Source organism: Martes martes, assembly GCF_963455335.1.
Source record: "Martes martes genome assembly, chromosome: 12".
Taxonomy (NCBI): Eukaryota; Metazoa; Chordata; class Mammalia; order Carnivora; family Mustelidae; genus Martes; species Martes martes.
The window spans coordinates 76,654,516-76,676,801 of NC_137900.1; the positions used below are offsets into that span (position 1 = coordinate 76,654,516).

Genomic DNA, 22,286 nt, shown 5'->3' on the forward strand with positions numbered 1-22,286 from the left:
GGATTGTTTTCAGACACATGTGGCCTTGCCCATGTTACTTCCATCCTGGGCCTTCATTTCCTCTTTGCACGTCAAGCCTTCTGGCTTGGAAGATCGTGCGCCGATGAGAAAGTACTATAGGTGCACTGAAGGTGTTCTCCTTGATGTCAGTCAGGAAGGGGGAGTCTGGCCTAATTTTGAATAAAGTGTTGGTGGTTGTTTGGTACAGGGGAGTTCCGTGCTTTGGGTTGATGTCTGAGAATCCTACGCTATCTTTAAATATCTTCTCTTAACTGCTAAGTCATTTGACATTCTCTGATTTCTCCATTTGGATTAAATATGAGCTTTTTCCATATTCCACTGCTTCTGCTGTGGGGTTTGCTAACTGCTGGTGTTCTGGTGGGTTGACGTTTTGAATTGAGTTTTATGCGGGTGGAGAGGCGACCATGACAGTGAAGGCAGTGGCAGCCATTACTTCCAGCTCTGAGTCCGTGCCAGGCACTGTTCTAAGGGTCTTCACATTTATTAACTCTTTTTATCACTTAATGATTTCATTAAAGCAATTCATTGCAGTAAAGAGAAGCAAGACGTGGAATCTTGGAAAGGGAGACGAGAGCTAGGAGGGGGAGGAAACTTGCTGTTTGTCTTGGAAGAAGTCATGGGTTTGAATCTCAGCAGCTACTGACTTTGGGCAAAGTCCCTTCACCTCTGCTCCCTCTTCTCTGAAATGGAAATCATGACTCCTGCTTTGTAAAGAATTAAATGAAGTAATGGGTGTAAAAATCCTGCCAATCGCTAAACAAACATGGGGTGCTGATAGAGACCGTGTTACTCCTGCCTTACGCCAGACGTGGGCTTCTGGGAACCTGAGCCCTTTTCCCGGTGAAGGATGCCATGTAGATGGCATGTAGATGTGCTGGGCCACACGTTGGACGCTAGGGAATCCAGAGGCATGGCCTCTACCCAAAGAAGATGTACTCCGGCTTGGAAGACAGGTCATAAAAAGACAACTGAGTGTTCCAGCCGGTTGATCAATATGATTTGAATGGCTCCGGCAATAAGTGCTTTAAGAAAACCGGGGAGGGAGATTGGTCCTGTGGCTGGGGGTGGGTGGGAATGGAGCCACCAGTGAAGGGGAAGGGCCCTTTCTTTGAACAGTGTAGTTGGAAACCAAGCCTTTAGCCACAGCCAGGACGAAGAGGTTCGTAGGGTTGAGTCCATGGCTCGTGGGACAGGAACACTCTTGTCTTTCATGTTATGGTTCAGCAAAGATTGCCACCAAGTTTCAGTGCGGATCTGAAGTCTGGAGTAGTGGTCCTGAAGTGGGGGGAAGTTCTGGATCCCTAGGAGCATTTCCATCTCAGCCCGCTAGTTGGCATCACGCTTCCGTACCGCAGAGACTCCACTGCTGACCCCTGTGAACGTAGTCTTGCAGATCTGGTCAGGAGATGCTTCTGGATTGTCTCCTGGGTGCTTGGGTCTTCTGACCGATGGATTGGGAACAAGTAGCCTTCAGATTATGAATTTGCCTTCCATTATAGATGCTGAGCAAAGGCCGGATGCAAAAGTATGCAGGAAGGCCATCCAGACATCCCACATGATGGGAGACTGGGACCTGGTGGCCAGACGTCCATTTCTCAGACTTCCAGGGTCCCATCAGGTCTCAGCCATGATTGCTGGCTGGTGTGGAAGAGGACACAGTTCAGGAAGTTACAGCCCCTACAGGGAAGCTAAACTCGGGTGGGGGGTGGGGGACCCCGGTGAGCTGCGCAGGACACTGCCACCACGTGGTTGTGTCCTCCTGGAGCGTCCTGATCTGAGCTCTGTCCCTGTCGCTCCCCTGCTGTGCTCTGATTGACAAGGACTTGCGTTTCCTGGGTGCCCTTGTCCTCTGGCCTTCTAGTCGTTGAGCCAGAAGGATGCCCAGCCGGGAGATTGGAAGGTGGGAACAAGGGATGAGCCCAGGGTGTTTGTCCCCACTCATTCTTGCCTCTCACAGTGTTTTCTGTGTAAGCAGAAAACTCCCATTAGCCCTTGCTGAACAGCCCCAGCTTCTGGTAATACCATCTCTTCCCTTTCTTTCTCTCCAGGCTCCTTGGTTGCCTTCCTGTCCCCCATTTGATCTCAGCCCATTCATCACCTGTGTCCTCAGATCCCTGTATTAAATTGCCTCCGTTTTAAGTACCTAGATTGGCTTGTCTTTTCCTGGTCCATACCCTGTAGGGCATTACTGCCCCCCCCCCGCCCCAGATCAGGCCCATTAGAGCATTTGGCTGCCCCCCCCGCCCCCCCGCCGCTGAATAGTCCCATGGGAGCCGTTGTAAGATCATGGCTGCCCTGATGAATTCAGGGTACCAGATTTTTTTTCCCCCTGCAGAGAAAACAGAATTAGAATAATTTCAAAATAATTTGGCTGTGTAGATTTCTCAGTAGGCACCCATTGGGATGTGAGGAATTAAAACCTTTCCTTTCTTCCTGGGCCTCTCATTTTACAGGAAAATGGGTGAACTCCTTCCTGTCCAACTACAAGAGGGACTATTTGACTTTTAAAAAATTCATGCAGTCATTCTCCCCCTCCCCCTATTTGCTTGGGCTGTTGATCTGGTGATATATTTATAGAGATTGTGGTTGGCTGACCTGGAGTTATTTTGCAATAGGAATTTGTAAGATTTCTACTTTGAGCAAGAGTTCCAGACTTTTCTTTTTTAAAAAGAGTAAAGTCTTTCTTAGGGCATCTACTTTGCCCTTCTGTAATTAGTCTTGTTTCACAACCAAAGTGAGTCCAGTGTTTTATGCAGGTTTTTTTGTTTCTTGGGGGTTTCTTTTGTCTCTGATCTTCTATCTTCTTTCGTGTCCCTTACACTGAATTTTGAAAGGCCATAGTTCCTCTTTCAGAATGTGGTGACTGGATAGAGGGTGCTTTGGGGGTCAGGAGACCTGGGGTTCTCTATAAAGGGAGGATATTGGAGTAGTTCAGGGGGAGCAAGCACACTGCCATCCCCAGCTTTACTGTACTCACCGCAGACATCAATAATCAATCACAGCACTCTCTGGCTGAGCTCTGATGTGGCCCCAGAATCCTTCTCAACACATTGCCCCAGGGGGCCACTAGTGACTGATCATACTTGGCACTGAAAATACAGCCTGTTTGCCATTCTTGGGCTAGATGAGTCCCGAGGCCCCATTCATCACCATGGTTGTCTAAGTATTGGCAGCAAGTTCCTTTAGGTTTTAAACCAACTGACTGACCTTTATTAAGCCCCTTCTGTATGCAGCAGAGGTCTGGGAGCTATGGAGCCAGGGAGAAGCCCGAAATGTTGCAGTTTGATTGGGAACAAAGAGGCAGAGCGTGGTGTGTTTGTAGGTGTGGTCAGGCACGCACTTGGTGCTCCAGGAGGTTGTCTTTGTGGTCTGGGAAGTCTTTGTGGGGCAGGGCCTGGGACCCAGCGGCTCAGTAGACCACAGTCTGGGCGGTGAGACCGCATGATCAAAGACAGAAGAAACACAGGAATCAGCAGATTTCAGAACTTAGGAGGGTCCTCAGAGCCCATCAGGTCAAAATCCTCCAATTGATAGGTAGGGAAACTGAGGCTCAGGAAAACAGGACTTGCCTGAATTTGAATGAAAGATAATTATATAGCTAAAGTTCAATAAATGATAATTCATTTTAATTATAACTATTTATAGAGCTTTTACTATGTACCAGGCATTGTTTTGAGAGCTTTATAAATGTTAACTGATTCAGCCCTTCGCAACCTTGTGCACTGTGTACTGTCATTATCCCCATTTGACAGATGAAGAAACTGAGTCTTAGGGGTAAGTGACTTCCCCAGTAGCACATGGCTTAGAAGTGGTGGAGTGCGGGCTTGAACCCCGGCCATCCAGCTCCAGATTCTCTGGGGGGAGATACTGTCCCGAGTATACCCCTCTGGAGGGATCAGAATATGTTTGGGTTTCTTTGTTTTTTAAATGTATTAATTTTACTCCCCACCATCAGGGTAACCACACTGACCTCCTCCAGATCTGTGGCTCATGTAGCATTGTTCAGCACTAGCTGAGCACGGGATGGACTTTCCACCATTTTATCCGCCCAGCAGTGGTGTTTCATGGGAATTTCCCCTCTCTTTTACATCGGGGGAAACTGAGGCTGAGGGGTGATGTTTCTTGAGCCCAGTTTCAGAGTTGCTTTGGGGCAGAATTTGAACCCAGGCTGCCTGACTCCAGATGGCAGAGCTGAAAGGTTTCTGAGAGGCCCTCTGTCCAGCAGCCTCGCTGGGCAGGTGGGCGGACGGAGGGGGATGCGGGGTGGGGGGGGGCGGGCAGAATTTGTCTGTGGCAGCTGTCAGAGGAAGGGGTCTCCTGGAATGGGGATGTAGCTGCTATTCCCTGTCTGGGCATGGTGGCGTCACCGTGGCCATGTCACAGGAGGCCCAGGCCCTTTACTGTGATCTCCTCAAAGAGACTTGAGGAGTAGCCTTTTTCTTTACGGCCTTACTTAAAAATACCTAAGGGGGGTGACTTTCAACCCCCCTCCCCCAATTCTAGTTTCACTAATTTAGAGCTCGTAACTTTCTCTGTTTATAATAGGTTTTTTCCCCCTTGTGAAGCAAAAAAGTCCCCCCCCCCCGCCCCCAACTTCCTGCTGATCTGAAGCGAATATTTATCACATATTTAATGAGTAATCTGAGTCTTGGCTTGGTGAGGCTGTACCAGGACATGGTTTATGGCTGATCTGGTTTTAACTCGCTCCAGGCGGTTTTCCCTGGAGTTTTCTGTAAAATCATAAACCTGGAGAGAGAATTTTTGTGGAATCCAGTCACATGACTCGCTCTTTTGTAAATTGAGAGATTAAGTGTGTGACTGTAAAGAACTGAGACGCGTTTCTTTTTTGGAAAGAAAACAAACAGAGTAGCATTCATGCACGCAGAGGAGCGTGTCCACTCTTAAAGATGGAAAAATCGCTCGCCAAGGTCACCCCGCTGGGCCTTGGCCACAGCATGGCATAGGGTTTGAGAACATGGACTTGGAATCACAGTGTTGGGCTTGGATCCCTGGCCGAGCCTCTTTCCAGCTGATCCCTGCGCTCTCCAAGCATCTGGGACCTGGACTGCAGGACTGGGGACCATCCCTCCCACCCAGGGTGATCGAGGAGATTCACTGGGGTGGTATACCCAGTGCCTGAGCCCATGGCTGGCATACAGGAGGTGCTCAGTAGATGCTGGGTGCTCTGGGGTTGCTTGATATTCTCTCTGTCGGAGGCCCTTCAAGCTGGGCGAACCATACAGGCCAGCACCATGTGTCCCTGAAGGCTCTGCCCAGGCATGTGACTGATGAGCCCATGTCATCTGCATGGCAGCCCCTGAGGCGGTCATCGGCATCACTCCCATTTTACAGAGGAAGGAACCGAGGCACTGAGAGGTCAGCTCACTGAGAGGCCAAGGTCCCCCTGGCAAGTGGCAGGACTTATGCCCCACCTGACTTGTGCCGCTGCTGGTGGCCTTCACGATTTATTCTTGGGGCCTAAGGGTTTTGACTGCTGGTCCGGCCTCAGCTGACCCTCCTGGGACGCTGGCATCAGCCTTTAACTGGTCTTCACGGCTTTGTGTTGCCCCCTCCAGCAGGCCTTTCGCAGACACAATTCTGACCATGTCTCTCCCGTGCCTGAAGTTGGGTGAGAGGTGGGAGGGAACTCCTCATAGTTGCTCTGTTACTCTGTTAGAATTATTTTAATATAAAAATTTTTTAAAAACACCCCAAACCAATAACATTGCGGGGCCTGACCCCAGGAACAGCCTCACCATTTTGGACGCAGCCTGAGAACCCGTTGTGATCTAGTGCAGGTGGGAGGATAGAATTTATGTACGTGAAACTCCCAGGAGTTTTCCTGGACCCTGGAGAGGCACGTGTGGCCTCTGGGCTCCAACCGTGCCGGCATCAGGCACCTGGGGACGAGATGGAGGCTTGGGGTCTGGGCGGCAAGTCCTGCACAGCAGCCTAGGGGAGGGCACCGCCCCTCCTGCCTGAGGTCAGGACGCCACCCTCCTGCTCAGGGCCCCGAGTCAGGCCCGGGGTATGGAGGTAGCTTCATCTCTCACTTCTGTGTCTCCCAGGTGCCCAGAGGAGACCAGGTCGTTTCTGCTCACGGCCTAAGATGAGTTTTTCCACAGGTGCCGTTATTTGTCTGTTTTGAAACCTGCCATTTATTGAGTGACTGCTGCATGCCGGCTCTGTCCCGGGTGCTCTTCTTGGTGATCTTTGGTGCTTCCAGCAGCCCTTCATTCTAGAGCATCTCTTTCCTGGAAGATGACAGTGGCCTCCATGCTGGCCTCCCTGCCTCCAGCCTGTAGCCAGTGGTGGCTTCAAGAGGTGCACGAGCCATCAGGACAGCCCGTGGAGCCTTGGGGTAAAGCCCCAAGTCCTGTGCCTGGTTTGCAGGTGCTCCGTAATCCCCAGCTGTGGATGGTATGACAGAGATGGTCATGACTGTGGTGGTGGTGCTGGTGATGATGTCAGCATTAGGGTCCTGCTCCAGTCTGTCCCCCAAAGAGGGAAGGTCCTGCCTGCACCTGCAATGCCTGAGAAACTGACCGAATGGTGCTGGTTCCATCCCTAGGAAGCCTGATTTATGTCTTGACACTTGATCTCTGACAGCGGGGACTTGGGGAGGGCGGGGGGGGGGGGCATTGTAACCAAGAGGAATAAAGACACTGGTCATATCCCTTTGTTTTCCCTTGCCGTTGGAAACTTGGCTAGTTGATGGTATGTCTGGGCCTCCTTGGCTTCTGGGCTCTGATCTGGGGTCTGATCAGAGCCTGGGCCTGTCAGTGGGCTGGTCCCTTCCTCCAGAGGAAAAGGCCTTCAGAGAAGGCTGAGGCCCTGCTGGCTTCAGGGACCCAGGCTTCGCTGCTGGGCCAGATGGTGCCCTTCTCTTTGCTCCCTGACACCCAGCTCATAGCTTTGTTTGCATCTAGACCATGCCTTCCCCACTGAGCTGAGCAGGAGCTCCGTGTGCCCTGTTCTAGCATCCTTCCCTTCGGAAGCTCTTCCTGACCCTACAGCTTCCTTGGATCCTGTTGTCAAAGATGCTTGCGGAGTCTAGGCCTTCCTCTTGAGTGCACAGATCTCAGTTGGTAATTATAAATCGATAGCGTGAAATAATTAAGTAATCACTGCCCGTCTCCCCCACTCTTCTTGCTGCTGTTGTGTTCCCAGTAACAGCTCTGGTGTCCAGCACACAGTAGGCACTTAGCAGGTAGTGTTTGGGTGAATGACGAGGAACCATTTTTGAGATGCATGTTCCCCCCATGGCCCCTCTCAGAATCACACCTCTACTGTGCAAGGTATGAAGACCCGTTGAAGTACCCACGTCTGACTCCGGGTCTTCTCCAGCAGCACCACCTCCGCTGGGACCCCTGAGCTGTCTGCGGCTTTGAGTAACCACGTTTGGGTGGAAAGCAGAATTAAAAATGAAGCACCACGTGCTAGAGACGTATCACCAAAGGTGATCTGAGAAACAAGGTCTACTTAGGGAATTTATGATGTACTTAGTTTCCCGGGAGTGGGATCCTCTTTGTAACATGCAAAGCTATTGTTTGGCCTTGGCAGAATCACCCTTAATAGGTCTTTTCCAAGAAGACCCAGTGAACAAAAAGCAGGGGCGGCCTGTGCTGGAGTTGGGGCTGGATGGGTCAGTAGGCCAAGTTCACCTCCATTGTTCGGGACCAGGATTGACTGTGTCTTCCAGGCAACAAGGGCCAAGCGTGTAGAGGAAATGGCCATTCATTGACTTGGGTGAGAAGATGTGTGAGCCGTGGCCAAGCCACTGACCTTCTTTGTGTCCTTGGGCAAGTCACTGGGCCCCTCTGGGTGGTTGGCTGATTCTTGGTCGAAGAGGGGTGCATAAGCTTCAGCGTCTCCTTCGCAGCATTATTGGGAGGATTTGATGTGGTGTGACAATCCATGGAAGGTGCTGTTCCAGTGACTTTTATCTTCTCGTGTGCCAGAAAGATACAGGTCCTTTTTTCTTGGTGCGGAGGCCGAAGGTTTCTCAAGTCTTCCCTCACTCTTACTTGCTGTCACAGCCCAGGTCCTGTTGGTTCTACCTTCCAGCATAGTCAGAAGCCATTTCCTCACCCTCTTGGTCCCAGCCCCTTCATCTTTGACCTGGGCCATGACTGTGACCTCCTAATTGACCTCCTCCTGCCTACTTTCACCCTTGCCTCTGGTCCATTCTCTGCAGAGCAGCCAGAAAGGATCTCGTATTTATTTGTTTGTTTGTTTATTTATTTATTTTTTTTTTAAAGATTTTATTTGTCAGAGAGAGAGAGAGAGAGAGGAGCACAGGCAGACAGAGTGGCAGGCAGAGGCTGAGGGAGAAGCAGGCCCCCCGCTGAGCAAGGAGCCCGATGTGGGACTCGATCCCTGGACGCTGGGATCATGACCTGAGCCGAAGGCAGCTGTTCAACCAACCGAGCCACCCAGGCGTCCCTGTTTGTTTATTTTTTAAAAGATTTTTTATTTTAGTTATTTGACAGAGATCACAGATAGGCAGAGAGGCAGCCAGAGAGAGAGAGGAAGGGAAGCAGGCTCCCCGCCGAGCAGAGAGCCCGATGCGGGGCTCGATCCCAGGACCCCGGGATCACGACCTGAGCCGAAGGCAGAGGCTTTAACCCACTGAGCCACCCAGGCGCCCCAGGATCTTTTTTAAAATGGAAGTCAAATTATGGCAGTGTGCCAAAACCTTCCGTTGACTTTCAAGGATATGAGCCAAAGACCTTCAGTGGCCTCCCTTACCTCCTCCCTTCTCCTCACTCCTGAAATGCTTCCTGTCCCTGGAGCACACCAGGCACACACTCCTGCCCTTGGGTCTTTGCACTGGCCATTCCCTTTTCCCCCAGACACCAACTCCCTTCCCTTCCATTGTTTGCCTAATGACACCTGCTCTGATCACCTGATTAAAATTGCAGCCTGTGGCTCCTCCCTTGCGCCTGCACTCTGATTCCCCTTCCCGTTCTGTCTTCCCCTCACAGAACTGATAACTTTCTGGCATAGGATATATTTTACTCATTTATTCTACCTGATGCTGCTCTCTCCCCCAAGTTGAATGTAATCGCTTTGAGGGCAGGAATATATGGCCCAGCTGCCCAGAACAGTGTCTCGTGTGTAGAAGCAGCTCATTAAATACTTTTGGGATGAGTGAATGACTCTCCCTGATTTGAGTCTTGTGCCTCAGTGGGATAGAAAGTTCAAGTTCAGTTTTGGGGATCCACTGGCTGTTGGAAAGGAAAGGGGTTTGCAGATGAGGCTCCAGTTGTTTGGGCCTGCTTTTCCCGTCCTCAGTGAAGAGGAGGAGACAGAGTGACCCTCTGGGTGGAGTCCACGGCTCTGGCAGGTGCATCCAACAGGTTCAGTGCCTCCTGCAGGCCTCCAGGTGAGTGCCCTTGGCCTCCCTCACTGCTGAGGCTAAGCATCTTCCTACAGGATCAGTTGTACATGTTGGTAATATAAGATGGTATTTTTATATTCAAACATACGTATGTATGACTTGCACAGGCATAGTTTGGAGTAATATGCATTTGAGCCTTGTGAAAATAGCATTCATGTGACTTAAGAAAGAATAAAAGACCTGAAAGGCATTTGAGCATGCAGGGAACTTCTCCTGTGGGTTCACATTCACTCTTTCCTTCCGAGGTTGGAGAGAAGCCAAGAAGCAGTAAATATTGGGGGTTTGGAACTGTCCCCCAGTGGATTTGAGGCTGTCCATCCAAAGCTGAGTACAGTAGGTTTTTCAGGGAATGTTTGTTGAATGAATAAAGGAGTATTGATTATCTAAGATCAGTTGTTCTCTTTCATCCTGGTTGCCAGTGTAGTTCATAATGCATGTAAGGAACTTTGTTATCCGTGTTTCCCGAGAAATAATGAGTAATGGAGTCAACCCTGTTTGCTGAAGATTTGCTGCATGGCGGGCCCCAAGCTGGGTGCTGGAGTCACAGCCATGTGTGGGGTGTGGTCTTTGTCCAGGAGGAGCACATGGCCTGGGGGCACATAGGTGCTCGAGGAACTGTGGTCCCCATCCCATAGAGTTGGTGAAAAGTGCTGGTGGTGGTGGGTTAAGAGTGGTGGGGGAACAGTGAACAGAGGCATGTCAAATCTGGCTGGGGAGCTGGGGGAGTCACTGATGTGTCCCAAGAGGAAGCAATTTTTGCATTGCAGTGGGGGAGGGAGAAGGCAAGATCCTAAGTATACCTCCATGGAAATGTGCTTCGCTTGGTCTCTCCTGGGCTTGACTGGCCAAGGCACCATCTTGTAGATGTTCTCTTCAAGATGGTGGTCCTCCTCCGTCCTCTGAGAGCTCAGGGGACCATGAGCACCCACCTTCACAGGGGCACCTCAGCCTCGCTGAGCCTCTGGCTTGGTTCTCTTATCGCAGAAAGGCATTTCATTCTTCGAGATCAGGCAGCCAGGACCCAAGGAGCTGTTTTCCTCCATTGTGCAAGCATGACAAATCATTAATTTTTGATTGATTTGCTTAGAATTATGGGCGCCCCAGCATTCTTTCCGCCGCTGAACAGCTGTATAACAAATGAATATATCAGTGTGCACAAAAGATTGGAGATCTAAGAGAAGCAATTACATTGGCCACCCTCCCCCACCCTCACCCCTTCCCAGGCAGCGAAGGGAGGAAATTTTTACCAGAAATTCCTCAAGTGGCTTAAAAAAAAAAAAAAAAGCCCTTTTATAATTGAATTAAATCTTTATCTCTTCATCTTTTGCAGCAGATTTCCAAACACATACCAGTTCCCCATGTGCTTGGGTTCCATCCATCCAGGAGGGATCTTTAATAATGAAATTTCGACTCGTGAATTAAAACCAAAATGAAAAAAAGAAAAAAAAAAAACCAATTCTACCCCTCCTTTTTGCCTTTTTTTTTTTTTTGATTTTTAAAAAAATTTTGTTGGTCGCTGCTATTGCTTTAAGATTTTGGAACCGTACCAGTGCACTAAATGTGACCTCCATAACTTTTAAATTAAGAATTTATGCTGGCTTGAAATTTATGAAATATTTCAGCATGAAAGAAAGCCTTTTTCCCTCAGGAAAATTGAGCAATAAATCACAGCACTGTGGATTTACTGCCCTAGAGCCAGCGAGAGATAGGATTTTTTTTTTTTTTTTTTTGCTTCATTCTGAAAAAAAAAAAATGTAATCATATAAGACAGCTTAGCTGCTATCCTCCCACTCTCTAGAATTTTTAATTTCAGCTGTTTCTGCTTGGATTTATTTCCAATATTCCTGCTCGGCTTTTCAATTTCCTCAGTTATTAAATTTTAATTCAGTGCATTAGCATTTAAATTAAAAAAGGGTTTATTTTATCGAAATCGTTGGCCAGCCCCCATCCCGTAGCACACGAATTGCCTGTTTCTGCCATTTGCACAAAATGTGAAATGCAGCTAATGTCCTACAACTTACATTTGCACAAATTCAGAAATAAAATTTCTGGGTTTGGAATAATATTTTCTTTCCAAGAAAATCCTTAATAAGAGAATGGAAAAGAACAACTTAACATTCATTTGGGAGGGAAGAGGAGGGTCGAATGAAACCAAAAATAGCTTTGCCCGGGTCCTACAGAGAAACTGGTGGAGGAGGGATGGATGGGGCTGGCAAAGGGGGGCCGATGCCCTTACGGGGAGCTGGGGAAGTGGATGCCTGTACCCTCCCCCTGCATTGTAGGCTTGAGGGAGAGGGTTTCTCATGGGCCCACTGTGCCACGCCCCATTTCACTCGCCATAGTGGGGTTTGGTTAAGGTTGGGTCACTTCCACAGGCAGCAGGAGAGGATCTGATTTAACTCTCGTGCTTCTCGTCTAGTTTTTACCAGCGAGAACCTCGTGTCCTGGGAAAGGAAGGAGCCTGCCCCCGGTGAGACACGGACAGAACCAGGCAGAGCTGTGTCCGTGGGAGCCCATGGTCCAGTGGAAGCCACTGCCGCGTTTCCATTGCTTAAGCCGTTGCTACACATAGCTGGCCTGTGCTTAACATAGGCTGTATCACTGTATTTGACTTCCTTTCTACCAGCCCTTTGGAAGAAGCCTCAGAGCTGTGGGGTCTGGTGGACACCCACGAGATGCCGACCTGCACCTGCAGCCCAGGATTTAGATCAGACCCTGGGACAGGCTGGGGAGAGTCCTGGGGCAGTGCAAGGTCGGCCCCGCCTCCCACCCATCTGCGGTGCAATCAGCATAGTCCACACTAGTTACTTCTACATGCATTACCTCGTGGCCCCAGGAGATAGGTCCAGGGATTGGCATATTGCCATTTTGCACTCGGGAAGACCGAGGCCTTGAGTGTGCAGGTGGCTTGCCAAGAACCCCATAGCTAGGAAATGGCAGGACTGTTGGGGGCTCCAGACGCAAGACTGTTTGTCTGATGCTTCACCGTGTGCTGTTTGACTTGAGTTCCAGTTGGGAATCGGGTCGGGTTACACTGGGTAAAGGTGAGTTTGTGGTTAGGTTGAATCATAGGAAATTGCTGGGAAAATGGCCACGTCAGAGGGTCAGCTTCATTCAAGTGGTAGGGAGTTGTGAGGACACAGACAGAGCTGGTCTGGCATCTCACTGATCCTTTCAACTGAAGGTTGATCCCTGCAACTGAAGGTTGGTGCCCTTGGCACTGTGGGCTTCCATGGGGGTGGGGAGGGCCCGAGAGGCTGTCCCTGGTCCTACAGTGGGCCTGGACTCAGCCAGGCCCATGTGCCCTGACCGACGGGAGCTGTGATGGGGACACATGCTGTTGTGGACATCTCTCACTTGAGCCTGTTGCCCGTGCACAGACCCACCTGCATCAGTTCCCCAGATCCGCTGGGAACCACCCCCACCCCCACCCCCGGGCATATCACACCTGCCCAGGTGAGGCTCCTCCCGCCAGCAGCCCCATTTCTCCCATGGCTTCTCCTGAGTTTCTGTGCAAGGGTTTGTTTGGGTAAAGGTTTGAACATTTTTAGCATTTTGTCTTTGTTTCATGAAAATCGGTGGAAAACAAAACTCAGTGTTGCCACTGGTGGCAAGAAGTGCAGAGCATCGCAAACATAATAAAAAGGAAATGTAGGTGGCGGTGCCTAGCTGTGCCAGAGATGGAGCATCTTTTCTTCTCCCCAGCCCCGTGTTCCCTGTCTGCCTGCAGTCCATTCTGGGTGAAACTGGGAAGGAAGAGAACCCCCCCCACCCCGCCAAAAAAAACCAAACACCGCGAAAATATGTGCAAAATGCTAGAAATACGTGCCCAGAGTTGAGTGGGAAAGATGAGAGGTCATTTGGGATTTTAAAATTTTCTTTAAGCTCTCTGGGGCAGAATCTCCACCCCTCAACCACTTCTGCCTCTTAACCATATGAAGATTAAAACAACTTCGTCCCATTCACTTTCCATAGAAGTTTTGCGGAATGCAAGATGTCGGAAGGAGGCTGTAATTGATCCTGTTCTTTTGCTCCCAGTGAAATGATATGCAAACCGTTTTCCGCTTTCTTGTTTCTGCCACTGAAATAATACACCAGCATCCCATTAATTTTTCCCTCCCAGGCCTCACATTTCTGCCTCCTTATTTGTCCTTCATCTTTGCATTTCCCTCCTGTGGGCAGTGGGGGCTGTGGGTTTACCTCATTTCCCGACTGGCTGTTCTGAATGTTGATGGGAGAGAGAATACTCCAGAGCTTAGGAAGCTGGGCCCTGGAGTGACCCAGACCTGGGCTTGTAGCTGTGGAATGTTGGACAAGTGACTTAAAATTCTTTGACTTCTCGTTGCTTCCTTGTGTGTGTTGGGGGACCCGTTGGGAGGGTTGAATAAGGAGCCTTAAATGTGCATACACTGGTACCCCAGGGGAGGTTAGGGAGTCTGGATACCTCTGGGAGCCAGGCCGGAGGGCTGGGTATAAGGCAAGAGGGAGCGGTGGGGACTGGCAGCTCTAGCTGACTGTGGTCGCGTGGAACTAAGTGCTGCTTTCACTCTCTGAATTCTGGCCTTCTGTGGGTGAAATTCTTTTATTTCTCCATATTGACGGTTTGAATTGAAGCCTGCCATCTGGTTTTGCCAGTTTGTAACTTCTCAAAAACCTGCGTCAAAAGGTAGCTGTTGTCGTTATTTTAGGTCTGCAATGCTGAAATTCACAAAACTCGAAAACAGAAAGATTTTTTTTGACTGGTGAGGTGGCAGGACTTGACCTGAAGGGAGAAGAGACTAATTCTGTCTTCGTTTATCCTCCATAGGGCCTGATTGTACGAGTTTCACTGTAGAAATACCACCGTGCTTGAGTCTGGGGTTGGTGGGGGGCTGCCCAGACCCTGCCGGGGTTGTTGCAAAATACAGAGCACATGTGCTACATTACCTTTCTAAACTTGGAAGTATTCTGAATTTGGAAACACGTGTGTGCCAGAGTTTGGAACCTGCGTTATTCTGTGATTACTATTATTATAAATGCGTTAACAAAGCCAAGGAAAGCGGCTACAACCCGTGCGTTCTTCCTGTGCGTTCTTTCATGTCCATGGCCTACTTCATTCAGCCTCTGCAGCAGAGGTCCCCAGCACTGGCCTGGGCAGGGAGGTCAGGAACCCCAGGTGTTTGTCATTCTGTCCTCCTGAGACTTCATGCAGCTCCTTCCTGGCCCAGGGCCTCAGTCTGTCCATCTGACCCAGAATTGTATGATTTCTGAAATTTTCATTGGGTCAGCCACATCTCCTCATCCTCCTCCCCAACCCCAAGTGAAAGAGATTAAGAACCAGCACTCTCTTGTCTCTCCCTGCTAGTAGGGTTGGGGGACAGAATATTTTAACATAATAGGATTTTCCCCCCTCTGGTTGGTAGGAATAAATCTGCGGCTACTGTTTTATTGGAAATCCCAGATGAAAATAAAAATGGTGCAATTCAATCTCAGATTTAGCTGGTTACTTACTTTTCACTGAGTCCCCAGGGCCCTGTGGTTGCTGGGTTTGTGTTGGCAGTGGGTGCTCTGCTAGATTTAAAGGGCCAAGCAAATTCTGGGGGCGGGTGGGGGGTGGATGGGGGCGTGTGGGGTGAGGGGGTGGGGGTATCCTGACTCCCTCTTACCACTAGGGGCAGATTTTCCCAGCCTGGAAGAATGTAACAGGGGCTTGGGCCAGCTCTCCTCTCTGTCTGAAGACTGGTGTTGAGGGGAAGTGTGGTGGGGCAGCGATGGGTAGAATCTGGGCTCCGCTCCCTTGGCTGATATAGGTGTTTTGGGTTTCTCTTGCAGGCTGACGGAGCCAGTGCAGCCGGAAGGAAAAGCACCGCAAGCAGGTACACTCTCTTTCCCTTGCCTCCGGTTGTACCCCTCCCTCTCCGCATTTCCCAACCAACAGCCACCTCTCTCTGGTCCTTGCCTTCCCTGGAAGGAGGTGGGGGATCCAGGCCAGCTCCCTTGGCTGAGAAGTATACATACTTTCCCAGAGGATGTGCGGTTATGGGCAGCACTTTCTAGCCCTCCTGATACCCTCGCTGAGCACCAATGATGCACCAAGGACGACTAGATCCCGGATAGGCCTTTGGGCACTCAGGTTGGCAGTAAATTAGAGGAGAAGCAGAAGAGCAGGCAGAAGGACTGGGCTCGAATCCCATCTCGGCTGCTCTGTTGTGAACTCCCGAGCCGCCCGACCCATCCTGGTCTGGAACTCATTGGCCCAGCTTGGGTCCTGTGCTCGTCTCCCTGAACCAGTCACCCCACAGCAAGGGGAGGGGATACTCTGCTGAGCCACAGTGGGGCTGTGTCCTCACCCTGGGAGCTGGCAGGAGATGGGCGGGGGGTAGCCCCTAAAGGAAAGCTGGGCTGTCATTACCAAAGAAGGCAGGAAGAGACTCTGGATAGGGCCGCACCGTAGCTGTCCGCCGATGGTGGGTGGCACAGGCAGGTACTCGGTAAATGCGAGCGCTGATCCCGCCACTGTTCGCTCAGGAAGGGCAGAGCCCGAGCAGCAAGACGACCTTTACTGGGGGCATCGGGGGTATCAGAGGCAAGAGGAAGGCAAGGGACAGACCAGAGAGGGCGCTCTAGGCCACACACACGAGATCTGGAACTCTGGAACGGACTCTGGGATTACCTACTGGAGTTGGGGTCAGAGCATGGAGGCCAGGCAGAGGAATTTGCCCTGTAGCCCATGAACACTAGTTCTTCAGAATGTTGAGAGATTTTGGTGAAAAAAGGTTTGTGGCCAAGCAAGTTTGAAGGACAGTAGGTTAAACAAAGTCAACAGATTTCTTTGCAGAGGGACTTCTTAGTCTTTCGTGGGCTGACGTGTGTGCTTAAGGACATCCGAGATGAGAATGCCGTGTTTCTCAAACTTTCTTAACCAAGGAGCCCTCTTACTGAAGTTCAACCGCAGAGCAAGTATTCCTTGGAACGTGCTTTGGGAAACCACAGGGAGCCATTGCTCTTTCAGAAAGAGGAACCTGTCTGGCTGTGTGTTTTGGGAAGATCACCCAGGAACCCTTTGCAGGGTAGATTGGAGGTGCCCAGCATGGAGGCAGACAAGCCCGGCTGGAGGTCATTGAAACCCACCCCACCCAGCGCAGCCTGCCTCCCCCGACCTCCTCATGCATCAGTCTCCCCCTTGCTCAGTCTGTCTTAGCCGCTTTGACCTTCTGTGTATGTAACACTCTAAACCAGGGGTCGAGCAGCTTTACCTGTGAAGGGCCAGATAGTAAATATTATGCGCTTTGAAGGCCATAGGTCTCTGTGATGACCTCCGCACCGCCCGTGTGTGTGAAAGCACACAGATAAGACATAAATACACAATCCGGGGTTTGCCGGCCCCTGCCCTCAACTGACTATCGCCCGAGAGCCTTTGCAGCTGCTGTTCCCTTTGCCTGGAATGTTCTTTCTCTGATCTTCCTTCTTGACTCCATCCTGACCTCCGAGAAACCTTCCCTGCACCTCTCCTCAAAGGGCCTGTGGCCTGTGTCCCTCCTGGGTTCTTCATGCTCTTTCTTCATGCCACATGTTTGTGTCATTTTCGCTGGCTCTCCCCTTAGGGTGTCACATCCATGAGCAGAAACCTCTAGCAGTGCTCAGAGTTAATGGCACAGCTACCCTGAATGAGGTAGAAGAAGTGGGGGTGATGTAGGGCTGGGGTGCAGTCTGGGAAGGAGGGGTGGGCTGCTAGGCTGGGGCCTATGAATGCTGGCAGGGACGCCTGGGGTGAGCAGTTGCCCAGTGCCTGTGTCTCTCTCCGGGGCCCCTGGTTGTGGGGTTTTGTGTGAAGAGCAGTGCATGAGGCTGTGGTCTACGGAGGCAGTGGGAGTGTCTAGACTGGGAGTGTGTGCAAGTGCTTCCTGGGTTGGAATGTCCGGACTGGATGGGCCCTTGGGGTTTGTCTAGTCCCACCCTCTCACTGGACACGTGGGGAAGGATGGCCCTGCTCAGGGTCATATGTCAGGCCTTGAACCTGCCCAAGCAGGGTACTTTCTCTACTCACCAGTATTGTGCTTGAGTGAGGGTCTGGCCAGCCTCTCCCACTGCCCTCCGTGTTTACTGAGCCCCTGCTGCAATGGATTTAAAGCTGATTAGTCAGTCATTCAGCAGATACTTGAGTGTCTAGAGAAGTGGACAGAGACAGACCTCCATCTGTTTCTCATGACTTTTCATGCACCTTGCCCTTAACTTTCTATTGTAGAATTTCTCCCACAGCAGGTGGGCAGACAGCAGGCAGGTGCCCCCATAGTGGTAGTAGCTGCCTGAAGTTCTGAACTGAGTCTTACGAGGCACGGGCTGCAGTCAGAGTGAGAAGAGTGCGGGGATAGATTAGCGATGCCTGTCCTGGTCAGAGGAGGGGGAAGATGGTAGGTGTGCCATCTCTTTGTCCCACCTGACCAGCCTAGGCTTGCACACACTCAGTGGTGGAGCCCTTGTGTTCTTGCCACAATGCCAGAATAGGTACCAGGAAGGGCCAGCCCAAATCTTAAGGGTTGTGTGTGACTTGAGACCTAAAGAAGAAGTTTCTAATAATAATGACTACCGTTCAGACAGCACTTAAATGTCAGTAAGTAAGAGCTAAGTGATTTAGTTCATTGTTAACTTATGCAGTCTTTCTAACAGCCCTGTGAAGGAGGTACTCTTATTAGTCCCACTTTACAGATGAGGAAGCTGAGGCTTCAGGCTCAGGCTCCCCAGTGGAAAGTGTGTGATAGAGCCGGGATGCCTACCCAGGTCTGATTTCTCTGATATGTGTGCTTAACAACCGCGCCCTCCCCCTTCTCAGGATGAAGTGGTCAGTTAAGATGTTAGAAGAGTCTGTTAGGGACCTGGGGCTGTGCCATGGGCAAGGGGCTTGTCAAGAAGGCAGGGAATTCGAAGGAGCACCACGAGTGAGTTTGTATTGATTGTATAATTAAAGCTAATAGAGCGTCTTTGAGAAACCAAAACAGTGCTATTGTATTGTGTCCCAGCGCTCAGTCCGAAAAGCGAATTACCCATCACACGTCAAGAGAGCTTTAACGCGGGCCTAACTTAAGGCCGGTTGTGAATTTGATCGTGGCCTGGCCAGGTGAGGTTTAGACATGTGAGCACTCTAGCATGTTAGGCGCATTTAGTCCCCGTTTCAGGTGAAGAAACACGAGGGTGAGGCTCCCTGAGGTCAGTGTGAGGCTGTGCCAACCCTGTTCGGGAATGACCTTGAAGGACCCCTGGTCCTCTGACATGGGCGTCCACTCCTGGCTATGCCATGGCCCCCTCGGCTGTTGCGCCGGGCTCTGCTTTCTTCCCAGCGCCTGTCTTTTGGCCCAGAACACCTAATTTTGGTACTTCTCCAGAGGGCCTCTGGCTGAGCCCCAAAACCAACAGCATGGACTGCTAAGGAATTCATGTTAAATTGAGGGGGACCAGGAGCGGTGGTGATTCTGATCCTAAGAAACAACCAAATGTGGTTTGGTTTACTTCTCTGTAACCCAGCCGGGGTCCGTTTTACAGGACCAGTGATCCCAGCACTCGAGGTTAATGCTGACTTGGTGCGCAGGTTACAAATCTCGGAGCACAACAGCAGCCAAGCCCCACTTATGCTAAGAGGCATGGGGGCTGTGGGCCTTAACTGGGGAACATTCTAAAGGAAGTGCAGTCTTTATAATCAAGTAAATGTAGCTACAGGCTTGTGGTAATGAAGAATTCTGCCTTTTTTGGCGGGGGGGGGGGCGGGGGGGGTGGTCCACTGAAGGCTGTCAGAGTTGATAGGGCTCTGGAGATAATCTGGAGTAACTGTCTCATTTTGGAGATAAGGAAACCAGGGATAGAAGAGGTTAAGGGACTCATTTGGTTGTTGTGTGGACCAGTTGCCTAACTAGCAATCAGGATCTAGTATACAGATTGGGGGTGCAGTGGGGGAAGTGGTAAGACCAAAACTCACTGGTTCATTCTACAAATCTGACCTGGGTGCTGGAAATACAACAGTGAACAAAACAGAAATCTGGAGGGGCTCATATTCTAGCAAGAGTGGAGGAGATGTAATCAATACATAAAATGGATGGTATGTCATAAGATAAACAATGCTGTGAGGTGGGTGGAGGGGAAGGGAGGGTGGGGGATTGGGAGAGACAGAAGGAGTTAGTGCATCACCAGAAGGTGACATTTGAACATGGGTCTGAAGGAAAGGAGGGACTGAGCAAAGCAGTCATTTGGGAGAACCACATCTAGGCAGAGAGAACAACAGGTGCAAAGGCCCTGGGGCAGGAGCGTGTACACTGTGTTGGAGCTACAGAAAGGGGGCTGACGTGACTGATAGAGCTTTGGAGGCTATCCTCAAGACCTTGACCTTTACCCTGCATGAGATAGGGGGATCCTCTGGGGATTTTGAGCAGAGGTGGGCATGGTACGATTTGGTTTTAAAAGGATCATACCAGTTGCCAGGAGGTGAATAAACTCTGCAAGGGGCAAGATTGAAGAGGTGTTGCCAAGGGTTCAGAACAAGCAGGACCTTAGAAGTTTGGCTTGGAAGTGAGTTTCCGAAAGGCTGTATCTCCTCAGGTCTGAGGAATCTGATTCAGCAAAGCATTGTGTCCATCCAAAAAATGCATGCTTCTCCATGACTGGTCTGCCAGATTTCTCCCTTGCCTTCTCTCTAGCCTCACTAAAGGCCAAACAGCTTATTAGCACTGTGTTGAGGAGCCCAGACTGCCTAGGTTCAGGTCCTGGGGCTACCCACTGCCTGGTTGTATGACATTGGGCTACTTACCCGACCTCAGTGTCCTCATCTGTAAAATGGGTATGATATTAGACCTTCCCTCATAATGTTGTCAGTGAGGATTAAGTATAATAGTAATATGCATACGCTTAGCACAGTGCCTGGCCCGGAGTAGGTGTTCAAAAAATGTTTATTTTTATCATCACCAGGCTGGATTCCCTTCCTAGGAGGAGATAGCAGTGGGATGGCGATTGATTTCTTCTTGAGTCTAGACACTGTAGAAAGGACTGGAGTCAGGGACGAGGGTCGGGGTGGAGGGCTGACCACAATCCAGTTCCTGTGTCATGCAGGATCACGCACAGATCCCCCTTGGTCCCCACAACGGCCCTCTGAAGTTGTGATGCTACCCCTCCTCCCCAGAGGGAATCAAGCAATAGGCTTGTCCAAGGTCACGTGCATAGTAAAATAGCTTTGGGCCTAGCCGAGTCTTGTCCTTGAAGCTAAGATTTTTCACGGGTGGACTCTAAATCTGATCACCACGTGTGTGCAGCTACAGAATTATTTTTTAAAGAACATCTTCTTGTTTAGAATTTTAGTTTTCAGCGGTAAAATAAAAGTAGCCCTAAACAAATTAATTTGATTTGCACAAAAGCCGGCAGTAGCAGTAGGCCCGATGGTAGTCAGTGTCCAGTACGGTAGCAGCAGAATGAGTTATTTAAGAATTCTGGGTATATTCTAGCCAGGGCACATCTTTATCTTGACTCTGGGTTTATGTTTCTGTTATTGGAGCTCGGATGTGATTTCCAGAAATGTGTATTCTCAGCTTATCGAACTTTGGGGCAAAGTTGGGCCTCAAAGATCATAAATCGCAGGCTGACTCTGGGGTTCATATACGCATCCCCTGGGGGGCCAGTGCTTTTTTGGTGGGCAGAGTTTCCTTTCTGCTTGATCTATTATTGTTAGACCTAGACTCTGCATGCAGATAGGGCGGATTCTTGAAAATTCAGGCACATCCTTAGGTGTGCCCTGTGGAGACAGCCGCAGAAATGCAAACTGATGTACATCAAAACTGGTGAATCATTTTTGCCCAGCAGCACTGTGGCTCTCAAGCTTGGGGTGGTCCAGTGGAGGGAGGTGACCGGTCCCTAGGAAACCTCCATTCAGTGCACACTCCTAGCAGGAGTCTCCCTTCTGTGTTCCTTGAGCAGATTCAGAATGTTGTCGGGCCCTTGTTCTTAACCACTCAGGGCGTTTGGAAGTCTTGGCTTCTTGTCCTGAGGAAGCACCGCGTTGATGACGGTAACGAGGGTGACCCAGCCTGGCTGCTTCTGGAGGCCGTTGATGCCAGAGGCCCTTCATCTGAGAAAACAACTCAGGAAATTTCCACAGCTTCCCCCTCTGTCTGGCTCCACACGAAAGAGATCCTTCTCCCCTGGCTTATGCTTTCTCCAGCTTTCCACGCAAAGCCTGGTGCTTCACAATGTCCGCAGGCTCCAGACCTACCTTCCTGATCACTCCCTCCGGCCCATCCTGCAGTGAACTTAGCTGCAGCATGTGTCCTCATCCCCCTCCTGTCACTGCTGGTGTAGGGGGGTGGCCATGCCCCCCATGTCTTCTGTTCTCAGGGGACCCTAAAGTCGCCCCTCTGCGTTCATGTATGAGTACTCCATCGGTGGACCGAGAGCTGATGTTTTTGACAGTTTGCCCAGACTTTCTACATTTCTGTCTGGCAGATGCATGGTAAGGACGAGAGAAAAGAACTTAACCACTGGCAGAGCCCCGCTGTGCGCGTGGGGCCGGGCCGGCCGCCTTCCTTACATGCGTCGCTGCCCTCGAATCTCTCAGGTGGCCCTGAGCGGTTCGCGTTAACTTCACGGGCTTACGTGCAAGCAGAGGGGGTGTAGGTGGCTTAGGAAGCTTGGCAGAGCCCAGCCCCCAGGCACCTCGGGAAGACCTGGACCAGGTCAGGGACACATTGGCAGGCCGGCAGCTGGGGAGCTCCGGGCCTCCGTTGTCAGCGTGGGCAGGATGGTGGGAGCACAGTGGTCTTCTCGGGAAGTTCTTTATCTTTCATTCCAAGGAGACAGTGGTCAGAGGTGCTGGGCGTCAGAGACAGAACTGGAGGGGATAGTAGCAAAGTCA

At 50.6% G+C, this 22,286-nt stretch overlaps 1 protein-coding gene across 4 annotated transcripts in view; it reads left to right on the forward strand.

The window, feature by feature from the left end:
• Positions 1 to 22,286, forward strand: part of ZNF618 (zinc finger protein 618) — a 176,253-nt gene that overhangs the window by 83,685 nt on the left and 70,282 nt on the right. For all 4 annotated transcript variants that reach the window (XM_080820669.1, XM_080820670.1, XM_080820667.1 and 1 more), the window contains exon 2: positions 15,236 to 15,279. In XM_080820669.1, the coding sequence (XP_080676795.1) occupies positions 15,236 to 15,279 (44 nt within the window). The remainder of the gene's footprint in view (positions 1 to 15,235; positions 15,280 to 22,286) is intronic.